General features: G+C 42.8%; 1 protein-coding gene across 1 annotated transcript in view; it reads left to right on the top strand.

Annotated features, from left to right (window-relative positions):
- Nucleotides 1–9,345: 9,345 nt before the first annotated feature.
- Nucleotides 9,346–14,544, top strand: part of LOC108094040 — a 33,756-nt gene continuing 28,557 nt past the window's right edge. Inside the window, exon 1 of the mRNA XM_017194473.2 lies at nt 9,346–10,215. Coding sequence (XP_017049962.1) covers nt 10,101–10,215 — 115 coding nt within the window. The 5' untranslated portion in view covers nt 9,346–10,100. The remainder of the gene's footprint in view (nt 10,216–14,544) is intronic.

Here is a 14,544-nt window from a genome sequence, read left to right as displayed (position 1 = left end):
TGGCGTCATTAAAAATGGAATGCCGCGTACAGTGCACGACAGGCTGTTAAGGCTGGTAAGGCGGCTGGATATTGTTGCGCATTGTTTGCGCTCGTTGTTGTTAATGCCTCGGCCGCTGCCTTTGCCGCTGTCAACTCCTTTGTTTACAGCAGCTCGACTGGCGAATAAATGCCGGGTCTAGACAGTCACGCACAATGGCAGTTTTAATTTTAAAAGTGCATCCGGAAAAAGAGCATAGGACAGAAGGCAGGGGAGCCTTTAAAGGAGAGCTCAAGTTCACTTTAAATAAATTCCGCAGATACAATACTATAAAATAACTATAGGCAAACAAACATATCGTTCAATAATATTTTTGGAAAACATGCTTAGCACAATGTTAAAACTGTGATTAAAAAGAAAACAAGATGGAAACTCGCATTTACATCTATGCAGTTATAACATGAAATATCCCTGAAACCAAATAGCTAAAATGTAAGCTAGCCACACGATTGATTTGTTTACTTGATTTCTTTGCATAGACAAATAAAATGTAATTCAGCAAATGACATGTTCAAATAGCATGCACAATTAGTTTGCAATCATTTAGACTACAATTAATTTTCATTTGATTTGTAAATATCGGTAGAATAAAATCAAAACATGGTTAGATAAAAAAACATGCAATAAAATGTTTGTTAAATAATCGCAGTACAACGATAAAAATGTTGCTACTGATGACCTCTTATTGAGATACCTGCAAATAAATTGAAACAATTTAAATATTGAGAAGGCTTAACTCACGCATCACTTGGTAAGTTTTTAAACATGCACTTGATATGCTGGGATCCACAAGTATGGACTTCATTTGAATTTTTAATTTTCCCAATAAGCGTTTCTGATTTATTTTGTAGAGGTTTCAAGAGCTCTTGGCGCTGATAGTTACTGGCTTTCCCCCCAAAGGTAAACGCGTAATAAGTTTTTTATGCAAATTTCCCAGGGAAAACTTTCCCTGTCAACACTTTATTCCATTGTAAATTATTTGCATTCATTTATTTTCAGTTTTTAGTTTTTTTCCTGCCATATTATTATTTTTTTGTTGAAGCGCCATCAGAGAACATTAAAAATGTGTAACATGTAGCTCAGTTCTTGTTGTTTGCTGAACACGGCATTTTTTTGTGTTCTCTAAATGTTAATTCAATGCAACATTTTCGTGTAGCTCCGCATTTGCTGCCATGTTTTTAAATAAATACTAGCGACAAAAAACGGGGAGAAGGGGGCGGGAAAAGCACTCCCGCTGCGCCATATGTGTGGAAAAGTCGCAGGAAAACTGAGAGAGGGAAGCCCAGCGCAGCGGGAAACTTTTGTTGGGGGCCTTGATTTCTGTGACAATATTTGTGCGGTCTAATGGCAAAATGGCATTTGAATTTTAGTCCATTGCTTATTGAGATTTAATCTGATTGTGAATGTGATTTACATTTAGCAGAGGGGGCGGCGGGGTGCAGTGTAGGATCCGAAATTTGCATTTCAAAGAGCGAAAAGAGGGTCGCCGTGGAAGGTGGGCGGAAGTTTTTATGCGAGGACTCATGAAATTTATTAACGCTTTCATTGCACGCCGGGGAATTGCCGGAGAAGAGCGAGACGGCCAGATGGAGTGTGCGAGAGAGAGAGTCTGAGCCGCCGTGGCATTTCCTTTGTGTGCCGTAGATTTACTGGCTGCTCCGGGTTTTCCAGTTGATTTTACTGGTGGATATTACGTTTTAGTGCCGCGCTCCGCCTTTGTTGCCGCTTAGAAGTGCCTCAAAGTTATCCAAATGCGAACTTTAATCAAGTTAAATGGTGCGCACGGGCCAGGTGGTGGTGCTCTGTTGGGCCAGTGGGTGGTTCGCGAGTGGTGCCCTAACCACCGATGCCGGCATCCTAGTTTGGAATTGCCAATGGCAATTAAAGTGCATTAACCACATGATGCGTTTTGCACTTAAAACCGCCCTCAGTACCACTCGCATATACCCATATTACCCGCACAGGTCACTGCATCTGCTGCAGGTGCACTTCCAGTTGCAACAGTTGCATTTGCTGCACTGGACACGAGCGCACACGCATCCACATCCACATCCACATCCACATCCGTTTCCGGTTCCGGCAGCAGCCAAGCCACTAAACGGAAGCGACTGTTGCCGCTTTTGTTGCCCGCACACTGAAAGAAAATACAAACTTTCACCTGGAATAATTGCACTTTTTTACATTATTAGAAAGAGTAAACTTTAGGACCAGCATAATATTTATCCAATGATAATGTATGCTTCTGATTTGAACCTAATATAAACTAAAGAATGATTGTATTATTCTGAAATTAATTTAAAATAATTTTTTTGTAAATAAATAAATTCTTAAAATTTTATAATTTATTTTACTTTTAATAGTCAACAGATAAACCATATTCTAAACATTGGATTTATTTTGCTCAGTGTAGTAAGGTTAAAAACAGGAGAGTGGATGGCACCTGACCAGCGAACGGCGGCAGCATGTGCATCCTAATAAAAACTAATTAGGAGCCTCCATCTTCGCCCGGAGCCCCTGGCCATTATTATCCCAGTGGCACCCTCGGTGGTCAGCAAACTGTTGCTGATGTCGTCTGACATCAAAGTTCTATTTTAGTTTATGTTGCGAGTGGAACGCACACACACTCACACACACGCTAAAGCCACATTCCGCACCCGGGGCTTTAGAGTCTGATTGTGACAGGACAGGGATGTCCTTTAACCCCAACCCCAATGCTTTTCAGCAGCGAGTGGGGCCTAAACGCTCCCTCGGCTGACACGAGGAATTTAATTTCATTTCGCCAAAGACAAATACAGAGGCAGACGTCAAGTTATTAGCAATATAAACACACATGTGCCACAGTTTACTTTCCGTTTCCCCAGAGGGCCAGATGTGTGGGCGTGCGTACCTCATTTAAAAGTCCCGAAAAGAGCAAACGAAGCCAAACAACCGAAAAGTGTTTATTAAAAGTAAAGAAATTCGCAAGAAATTTGTTTGACGTCAGGCGGAATTCTCGGGAAGTAAGCAAACAAGCGAGTGGGTGGGGTAGAAGTGAGTGATTAGATTTTCCCTATCGAGGCACTGATAATCGCAAAGTTATGGCCATCTCCACCTCCCATTGGTCAACAGTTAATTGCATTGTTTCGGCCAAACGATGGGGATTTTTTCACTTACCCTCCCATTTTTTATACCGCAAACCAGCAGCCCGTCCGTATGGTTTCCTCCTTCGGCTTAAGCGGCTATAAACTGTTCCATAAGCTGGCGTTGGACTTTTAATTTAAAACTTTTGCTCTACATACACAGAGGTATGTATTTTACAGCAGATATACCGAAACTCCCGAGGACGTAATGCAATCAGCAAACAAAAGACAAAGAGCGGCGCGCTTTCGATTTTTGCTGCAGCTTCGACTGCGGCTTCTGCCAGGATCTGGATGGGATTTCCATTGGTCTGCGGTACTTTCGAGGGGGTGGAGAAAATGGAGAAGAAGGAGAGGCTACTTAAGCCGGGATTAAGTGGTAAGTTGCTGCATTTTGCACTTTCCAGAGGGACGACAGAGAACGTCGAAATGGAGCTGCAAGCTGGGTTGAAATGCCAAAGTTACGTCACTTGTAATGATCCACTGTCGAACCATTAGCTTGGCGATAAAATCGTGTGACTAAATATGTAAAATACATGAAACTAAAAGCATAGAATATGTACATACTAATATTAATTACTGTAGCACAAAATTCTTAAATAAATTTAAAATCACTTAAATACTTTCATAGTTTGCATAAGCCTGACAAAAGAAAATTAAGCAAAGTCATTGAATTATATTCACGCTGTGATTCTGCAACTGAAGAGTGTGTCACTTAAAACTTTTCATCTGCAAACTTATAGTTTGAGTTTGACAACTTTCGCTATACTCAATTTTCCAGGAGCAGCAAGCTTTCAACTTGAAGCTTCGCATTTTGCCAATGAACACGAACGTCGAGCAATTATTAATTGTGAAATATCTATCAGGCGAATGATAAATGAGCCTTAACTTCTGGAGCCCTTTCATCGGCATTATTTTCTGCAGGATCTGGCTGGCATTTTGCGGGCGTTGTTGTGGCAAGATGATGGGAAAAAGGAGCAGATGGCAGGAAAATTGCGGCCAGAATGGAACGAACGCCCACTTGGCAGATGGATTGGCCGGAAGCTCAGTCGCTTTAAGTCTTAAACGAACGAACCTATTTCACAAGTGCTAGCTGGATGTTGACTGAATATTAACTGGGCTAATTTCATTGAATGCGAACATGACAGGCAAACGAAGCATCTCCTCCATTGTTTTACCATTTTCAGCTGCAAAGTGAAATTCTCATTACTGGATGAGGTTTATTGTCCTGTGACAAAACCTTTTCCCATAACAATTGAGAACGCATCGATGGTATTGTTCTCTATTCTGGGCTGGCCATCAAACTAAGCCAGTTGTCTCCTTTGTGTGGCTGGTCGTAATGAAATGGTTTAAGCGGATATAAACTACTCGGTAAGCTGGCTCTGCATTCTGTTCATTTGAGAGTGCCAAAAGGCAGCGGGCGAAAGACAAAAGATGCTCCTAGCCTGGTTAAGCGCAGATTAAGTCGTAAATTGCAGCGCTTCGGACATGCAAAGGTGTCATTGTCGTCATATATTCCCCCTCCAACCCGCTCCAACCCGCTCCTTGTAGCCTTGGGCATAATTAACAAGATATGGCCGAAACAAAGCCGTATTCGCGATTCTTTGTCAGACGGAAAGAGTTGGCGGTTGCCGAGGGGGAACGCGGTGACACATGGCTCACTCTGTGACAGGTTTTTAAATTAAATCACCGCATTATGGCGGATAATTGGCCGCTTGGCAGCTCGTTTCGGCCTTGTTCGTCAGTGAAAAATAATTAAGGACTGCCAGTGGAAGTGGACGTGGAAGTGGAAGCCGCACCACCAGAGTTTCTGCAGAAACAATCAGCGTCGGACGACATTTGCGAGCCCATTGTTGCAACATCTGAAGGTGACTGGAAGCACTTGAGGGGACTTTAATTTGCGGCTCAAAGGGCTTAAAAGCCCATTACTATCTGGCGGGCAAACTTTTACCAGTAATTTCCAATGAAAATCCAATTTCTGCCAGTGGTTTTCGCCGCTTTGAAAAGAGTTTCTCCTCTCTCTGGTATGCGATGCGCCCAGCCCCTTGCCTCTAGTTTATTGGACTTTAATCTTTTGCGTACTGATTCGGCAACTTATTACTTAAGTTGCCGCTAAATATTTCAATAAACTTCGGCCAAAGTTCGCCGCCGGAAATTCCTGGGAAAATCAATGATGCCAACTGGTGGATAATCTAATCGCGGCGAAGAATACCAAAAGGCCGAGTGAATCGGCAAAAATCACAATAAAAATCCATTTCCATATTCAATTTGGTTAAGTGGCGCTCAAATCTAGAGGCCTCCAACCCACAGATCGGAAAATGTTTGAAAAATGAAAATGAGAGGCTGTAAAACTATTTCCAGTTCGTCTACGTCAGCAGTTTGGCCAGAGTCCTGGGTCCTGCAATTCTTTTGATTCCAATTTTGTGGCTCATTTATGCGCTTAACACGCTTCCAGGGAAACTCGGGCCGAAAGGGAAAACGTCCGAACGACATTGTGTGACACATTTCCATTTTGGGGAATTTCTTCATTTCTGCTTTGTTGCTTCGCCTTTTATTTACTGCGAACAACGGACAGCGAACAATGCACACTGGTTGTTCAATGTTGGATGTTGGTCGGAACACGGCGGTGGAAGCGATGGAAATTGTGAGCTATGTTTGCCGGAATAATGCCACCCGAGGTAGGAGGTCGGGGAATAAGGTAGGTAGTGAAAAATGCCAGCACGTTAAATTGAATTTAACGTGAAATGCAGTGAGACGAAATGAAATTTTCCCTGTCGCACTGTCTAACAAGTGGGAAAGCAAAACAAAGCGGCAAGAAAATTGAAAATAAGCGAGCGGAATTGCACGAAAATGGCTGATAAGAAAACGGGGAGCTGCAGGATTATCAGACATAATACGAAACTATAGAGAGCTGTATAGCCAGCGAGCCGAGAGCAGAAAGCAAAAAGCAAATACTTCAAACGAAACGAAACGAATCGAATCGAAACGGAGGCAAACGAAAGCGAATCGAATATTTATTGCCTTTATTAGCGAGTCGATTGAAAAATTTACTGCGCTCAAATTCTATCTGGAACGCTTCGCTTCACTCACTGCCATCTGCTGGCTTTTCCTGGGGTTTTCTCCGCCGTTTTCTGAGCGGTGTACGGGGATCCAGGGGGCAGCGGGGCAGCGGGAAGCGGAGGTTTCCCCGGCCTGTTCCTGGCCATTGTGTGCTGGCGCAGCGAGCAATTCATCTCCGCGTGCCAAAAACTTTTCCATTTTCAGCTACCTGACGCTGGTGCTTCATGCGGAGGTGGCAGCATTTTTGAAATTTCGCTGGCTGCTGCTGCAGCTTGTTTTTCACTTCCACTACCATTTGGTTTGAGATGTTTTCCCTTGTTAAGTCCCCAGCCGTTTTAGCCCTGCGGAGTCTATTCCGCTCCTGCCCATTTGTTTTCAATTTGGCCCGGCACCGAAGATGTTGTTTTCCATCACCGCTCGGCGGAGTGGGATCAGTTAGCCCACTATCCCCTGGCAATTCGCCCTGCCGGCAATACGCAAATAATTGCGTGTTTATATTTGGAATTGTATTGTGCGAGTACTTCAAATGTGGCGGACGAGGTCAAGTGTACACTGAACAAATGCCAGTGAAAATATCAAGGCAAGAATTAAATGTTTTGGGCTTATATTTTACACCTAATCGAAAATAGCACAAACCAAAAATATTTCATAGTATTTCAGTTTCAAAGGGTTGGTTCTTAAAAAAAAAGGAAAATCAGCCCTATCAAATAAGCACGTCTATGAATGAAGGAAAGCTGGCTATACTTTTTTGGCAGTGTAGTTAACCAGCTGGCTCGGCCAGACGATGCACACTGTAGGGTCCTTGGAACTCGCTGGCTGTCTGGCTGCCCCTACTTGGGCGTAAACTTCTCGCATTACTGTGCCATAAAGGACACTCGCAGCGGAATCTGCTTCTTTCCCCCCCGCTCCCCCGTTCCATCTGCATCTGTCAGCGTATTTCCGGCGTGTGTGTGTGTGTGCGTGCGTGAGTGCTTGTGTGTGTGCCAGGCATGTGTGTGAGTGCGAGCGTGTATGCTTTGTCTCTGGCAGCTTACCTAATTACATTCCGGAAATAAAACGTTGACTGATTGTGCCAATAAATGAAAATAATGACGCACCATTGACTGCAAACTGGAACCGGCAAACGGGCAAACAACTCTGGTCGAACTTTTTCCCCGACTTTGCTTGGAGTCTCCTCCTCGAAGCGAAAGCCAGAAGAAGCACACGAGTGGGAAAACTTCTTGCCTGTCTGGGCTTCTTCCTCTGCCGCCTTTCTCCTGCCTTTCACTCTCGCTTTTTGCGGATCCTGACGAGTTTATTTGCTTGAGCAGCGTTAACTGATTGTCTGTGATTTTCTTGTTTTTAGATAATGAAAGCTGCAGCAATCTGCGGCTGCGGGTACATAAAATAAAATAAAAGTAAGGGTCCCGGCAAGTGTAACTTTTTATATGGCCCGGCAACAGAAGCAGAAATTGTTGGCCATTTATACGGATGCTGGGCGGGAAGTGAGATTGAGTGGGTCAGTGTGGCAGATATCGAGTATCTGGGAGTGGGAATTACCATACTCGACTAGATGTTTGATGGTCAGGTTTTCATTGCCTAATATATGGGTATTATTTTCCACTGGCACTCCGGTCAAGAGAAAGATTTATCAGTCTGTTGGGTTTCTAAGGGTCAATACAAAGCAAAAGGACACTGCCTTTTTCTACACGTACATACTTACCAGCTGAATAAAGTATTCATGAGTTCTTCATTTGTTCTATTTTGTAGCTTTAAATGCAAATATCAATAAAACATAGGCAAACAAGGTTTTATTAAACTATAAAATGTACTTGTGAATTTAAATAGAAATTTGGTTTTCAAATAGAAAATGGAAGTCCTTTAAAATTAATTTTTTTTGCCATATTGTCAAGTTTTTCGTTTTGAAAACCACTTGAAATTTTCCGACCCACCTTGTTCTTGTCGGCCAAATAACTCATGCGTAATTCGGCATCTACGAAGATAACGGTTTCAACGCGAAAAGGCTTTCAGTGCTCGACAATGTCTAAAGCGTGTTAACAGTCTTCAGCCTGGATTTCTGGCTAGCCCCAAAGTATGCAAGGCCGTTTTCTTTTGCTAACCGAAATCTGGCCAAGAGCATGAGCTGGCTGAAATGGAAAGTCCGCCCAACTTGGTCGCAACTAATTTCAGCACAATAACCCAAATTGAAGCGGTTTGTTGGCGCTTTGTTTGTCCCCGATTGAAGTCGAGATGCGTGACGAAGTTGCTTTCGGCGCTCGGCTGACGTCTGCAAAAGGAGAGAGAGCCGTGAGAGCAGCGAAAAAAGCTGAGAGAATTTAATTATGCGCACGAACAATAAGGAAGAGAAAGCGAGAGAGAGAGAGAGAGAGAAAAAGCAGGGGACTTGACCAGAAATGTTTGCTATAAAAACCGTAACAGCTGTTGTCTGGTGATTGGCAATATTGAAAGGACTTCAAACAGGACATGATATGAAATAATAAAATAAATTTATATAAAAACAATTCATCTTTTATTTAAATTCAAAAAAATAGCTACATATATACCTATATACAAGCTAAGTTAATTAAAATAAGATTTATGATAAAATGATATCAAAGCAAATGTTCTTGGGCTTTTTTATTTTTAACAATTTTTAAATGTAAGGACTCTTTTTTATTTGCTAAGTTCAAAGGTTAAATTTGGTTAGTGTTTAATTAGTTCAATGGACCCCATTAAGAATATTACCATGAAAACAACCCTTTTCTCTTCTTGGTCAACAAATATTTCATAAGCTTAATTGCTTGCAATGAATATTTAATTTAATTAATTAAATATATAAATAATTAATTGAACAAACCTATTTTCGGATTCCTTTTTAACTCCCACTCTTTTTAAAGTTGGGGACGATATCAGGGTTGTGGTTGCGGCTTCCCCTCAAAGGACCAATTAAACAAACATTTCACGCGGGAGGGCGATGCTATAAACCGAGAGAGGCTTTCCCCAGAAGAAAATGAGAGGAAAACTTCCGGAGAGAGCGAAGCACGAAGCCTGTGCAGACTTTTCCGCTGCCGCTGCTGCTGCTGCTGCTTGTGATGTTGCTACTGGTGTTGCTTGATTTTCCTTGGGTCCTCGTGTCAGTCGCGTGCGAAAGCGTAAAGTAAACAGACAGGCGGCTAAAGCGGCAGCGGGAAAACCGAGAAAAGCAGGAAAAGCAGCAGCCGTGCAACCGAAGGCAGGACAACAACAGCAGCGACTGGCAGGCGAGTCCCACGCTGCCGTCCCATCAGTTGAACTTTGACCACGACGGTAACGGGTTCGGTGCGGTGCAGTTTTTTCAAGCGGGCTTAGTGCGGTCAACGCGGCGTATGCGCAACGTCCACACAACGTGGTCAGTTTTTGCGGAACAATAAGTGATGAATTTCCAATGCGAAGGCATATGGCAGCCACGTGCTCCCAGCTAAAATGTGACTAAAGGATTACACGAAAAAAAGGCCACACAAAAAAACGACATTAAAACAATTGAAATTCCCGTAATTAAAACATGAAAATTAATTGCAAATGGCGCTTAGCAATGTGGTCGCTTAAAATGTGCATAAATCAACGCAGAAATTGCATTTAATTAAGTTTGAAATAACAAAAAAAAAAATCCGAGTAGTAGTGAGGGTGGAAAAAAACAATTAGAACCGGAGGGAAAAACGTTTCAATTAAAGGCAATGTCATCCAATTGAAATGCAAGTGCAGTGACAAATAAAATGAAATTAAAGCGCTGATAAATTGAATCAGAAATGCAAAACAATTGACAGCAACAACAAGCGGGAAAAGAGTGCAACAACCACAGCAGCAAACAGCATCACTAACAACAACAACAATAACAACCACAACAAAAGCAACAACAACAGCAACAATATGCCGGCATCAAGTGGATTATATCGCATCAAGCACGGCCGTGTCCTTGACAGGCTGCAAAAACCCACGGCACTTATTTTTATTATAGCATACATTGCGGCATGCGGCGTTTGCGGTAAATATCCCACACAAACATCATGACTTTTGACTAAAACGCAATAAAACACACACACTCACACACAAACGCACTAACGGTGCGGAAAAATTACAGAAAAATGATTGTGCATATGATTTATATTTATTTGATGCGTCGATTTTTAATTTCGTATTCATTGCCGTTTGCGGGGAATCCATCCAATGTTGTTTGTCGAACGCGCTTTAATTCAATTAGCGACGCTGTAATGCATGAAATATTGTCCAAAGCCATTCGCGAATGTATCAAATTAAATGTTGCAAATATCAGAGGCACGCCGCAACAAAGAAGAAGTCGACAAATTGGGGGAACCGGAGAATCGAGAAATGGAGAAATCGTTAATTTGTTACGTTTCATTGGCGCTGTCGAGTGCAGTGACAGGTCAGGCGATGGGCGCGGAAATCACCTGTGCATCACCTGTCAATGCCTGACACCGCAACAACACCGATAACAACACCGATAACAACACCAATAACAACAGCAATAACAACGCCAACAACAATAGCAACAACAACAGCAACAAAACCCCCCCGGGAAGAACAAGAAGAACACTACAACTCGCACTAAAATCTGCTGACCGTCTCTTTCTGTCTTTCTGGCTTATCCGAATCTCCCCATCTCTTTCTCTCCCATTGGCTGGCTGGCAATTTGTCAAGCAATCAACAAAGCCAGAAATTGCCCGGCAATAAGAAACAGAGCGGCAGAGTGTTGGTCTGCCCCATCGGGTGGCAGACAAAGCGGCAAGTAGGATTGCGGAAAAAACCCATTGAACAGGGAAAACCTGGATAGAGCATGTACTGGGAAAAACTTCACACTTTGCGGTCTAGATTTGACATCTTTTCCATCCGAATATAATATGTCTAAGTTGTATGTCTTTATTCTTTTTTGATAAGTTCTGCAATGTTGTAAATGGCTACCTTGATGAAACAACTTATTCTCAAAGCATACAAATTTGTTATAAATATGTTTAATTTTTCATTTCTATGGAGGTTTAATGGAAAGTGATTTTAAGATACCATTTACCATTGTTCATCTCAATATTCGGTGGTTAGAATATGGTACACGGAGTACACAGCTTGTGCTCATTTTTTACCAATCATTTGTCTCCAATATTTTTTATGTTACAATGTTGTGTTATATACTCGTTATTAACATGTAGTATATATTTGTAATTTCCCTCCTCTGAAAGCAATATTTTCCCTAAGTGACTTGGGCAACACGCCGAAGAACACCAATATGTGGAACTAGAACACTGGCTGTGCCACATTTTGTGCGTGCCCCCGAGGGGGAAATGTCGATGGGGGGAGACCGAAGAATCGTCACAAAATAAAAAACAGTGCCACGTCTTCACACACACTTGCACACACGCACACACACACAGAGAGAGGCCCCAGGGGCAGCACACACACCAGTGCAGCTGCAAGTGCTACTGGCGACTATCTAGCGCATCCATTGTTGCATGCCACACACCAACACATGCCTTTTGGGGCACACACTCCTGCCGTCGCTGTATTTGTAGTTGTCGTTGTCGTTGTCGTTGCCGTTGTCACTGTCAATGCTGTAATGAAAAATGCACAAACACAAAAACGAACAACGAAAAACGAAAAACTAAAAACGAAAAACAAACTGAATCCGAAACCTGAAAATATAAATAAACAGAGGCACAAATAAAAATGCAGAATGCACGGGAGCTTAGGGCTAAAATGAAAAAACAATTTCAGCTGCGCCTGCCGCTTTTTATTTAGAGCGCATTAATATTTAGCCAGCCGCATGAACGTGCCTAGCTGTACAAAATTTCCCACCGTAGGCTCATATAAATCAATATTTATGCCCGCGGTGCATGTCTGTGGATCGAGCCCTGGGATTTTGAAGGCCAGCAGGGTCGCAGAAAATGCATTACTCGCTGCGCCCAAATCCGCAGCTCAATGGATCCAAATATTTGCATAATGTAACCCAAAAACATTCCCCAAATTCTCCGCACTGCAGGCTGTATGCTAAACAGGGGGAGCATGTAACTTTGCGGGGTCGAAAGTAAGCAGAAATAAGAGTTTTGGAAGCGAATATAAACATGAACCTAAACATAAACATATGCGTAAAGAAGATCGAACAGCCCTGACAAATAAACGAAGCAAATATGTAAATACCTGTCGCAAATATTCACTTATTCAATTATTCACGATGTTTAGCAATCGTTTCGCATGACATTCAAATTTAATGTTATTCTTATGTTGGTCATTGCAACACGGCTATATTGATTTTCAACGTTCATCTGGATTTCATTTGAATATCTGGCCTTTAAATTCAATTTGAAATATACTTCCCAATGTCAACGATGCTTCTAGATCCCGAAGCTTAGATTTGAATATCAGCTTAAGGAGTCCATTTAATTTGAGCGAACTTTTCCAATATGCCGGCCAGGCGTCCATTAGACAGATCGAATCAAAAGTTTGCCACTCCGGTTTTCAATTTAATCTGGTTTGCCACCCGCGCCAAACTGACGCAGCATTGTGTGGCAGCCACGTGGCCGAAATGCCTGAAAAACAGCCGCATATTGCAGTTGCAGCTGCACTTTCGAAGAGTTTCAGCTCTGTTCAGTTCTGTTCAGTTCAGTTCAGTTCGGCACAGTTCAGTTCAACACAGTTCAGTTAGGACAGTTAGTAGAGCATGACAATTTCATGGCCCACACCCACAAGGGTGTAGGTCTATCTGTGTATGTGTGTGTGTGGGTGAGAAGCTCCGTTCGAAATTGTGAAATTGCTGTGAAAGTCTGGCAAAAAGTTAAACCCATTGATGCCTGCCTCGGGATAAGTGGGCCACTTGCGGCTGGGCGGGTTAATTGGGCTAACTATCGCAGGAGCTGCTCTATCCAACTATCCAGCTATCCAGCTGCCTGTTTCCCATTTTTTCTTGGCCTCGTTTGTTAATTGCCACAGACCCGATATCAGACCTTTTTTGTAACCCGAAACAGAGCAGAAAAGGCTTTGTAAAGAGCTGAAAAGGGTTCCCTATACGTATATACATTCAAATTAGTCGAACGAAATTAATAGTTGACTGCTCTTAAACCAGATGTGGGTATTCACTAAATAAATTCTGTCGGTCTGTTCTTCTTAATTTAACTCTGAACAGTTTTCACTTTCTCCATTTCACTCATCGGGTTTCCCTGAAACTCGCTGCACAATTTTCGCTTCTGATTGGTAAATAAATCACCTGCTAATGCAGCGCTCCACACCCAATTTTTTGTGTGAGTTGGCAAAGTAATTTGAGCCTGTTTGAAGGGAATAAGATAATCGATTGACAATGGCGGATGACAGAGCGAAAGCCGTTTCACACACTGGGATAAAGGATGCATTTGTTAATGACGCGCGATGATTGACGAGCAGGAGCTGAAGGAAGGAGAAAAATGAAGGCGGGGAGAAAAGCTGCATTTACCAATATGTCTTCATTGCCAGCATCATAATTTTGAGTCAGCCAGACGCTGCAGAGTGTGGAGGCCTTGGGGAGAAGGGCAGGAAAAGAAAGCGGGGCAATCAGACTTCGTGCACGGGATCCTGCGACTCGGGTCAAGGCCTACATGTGGCAATGCGGCCAAAAGGGGGCACGTTGAAAGCGCGTTGGCAAGCATAATTTAATACGAAACATGCAGGGGCACTCACACACACACACCACACACACACACACACGTAGACAGTCACGTTGAATGCAACGGTAACTGAGCCATAAAGCTCACCTGTTACAAATGCAGTGCCACGTGGGCGTGGCGCATCCCATCACCTCCCATTCCTTGCCATCCCATCCCGTTTTAGCCATCCAGTTACCGAAGCCTCCTGAATCCTTACACTGAGCTGCGGCAGCCATAATAATCAGCACAAAAACTAATGGTCCCACACACACACACACACACACACCCGAACAGAGATGCACACACACACCACTTGCCACACACACTGCCCCCCAAATGTACACACACACTGGCACATGGCTGCACTTTAAGCGCTGAAAGCACGTAAATTCTACATAATTCAAAGGAGGCGGCGCCTTTTGGCAATGGCAAATGCGAAGACATGGACATGTGTGCCAGTTCACTGAGCCAAAAAGCGCAGGATTAAGATCTAAAGGCACACCTATCCCATGCTTAAGTCGGATAATTCTGCGAATTTTGTTTCGGAACTTAGAAATTGAAATTCCGGAAGGAGTAGAAAATTCGATTAAAAATAAGCTTCTTACTCTTTAATCGCTAAATACTTGAGAGTTTTTTATTAAACTACTTACCATAAACAGCTTTATATTAAATGGTTTCAATTTAAGTAGTAG

This window comes from Drosophila ficusphila, unplaced genomic scaffold (genome assembly GCF_018152265.1).
Source record: "Drosophila ficusphila isolate 14025-0441.05 unplaced genomic scaffold, ASM1815226v1 contig_414, whole genome shotgun sequence".
Lineage (NCBI taxonomy): Eukaryota > Metazoa > Arthropoda > Insecta > Diptera > Drosophilidae > Drosophila > Drosophila ficusphila.
This window is presented reverse-complemented; position numbering and strand designations above follow the sequence as displayed.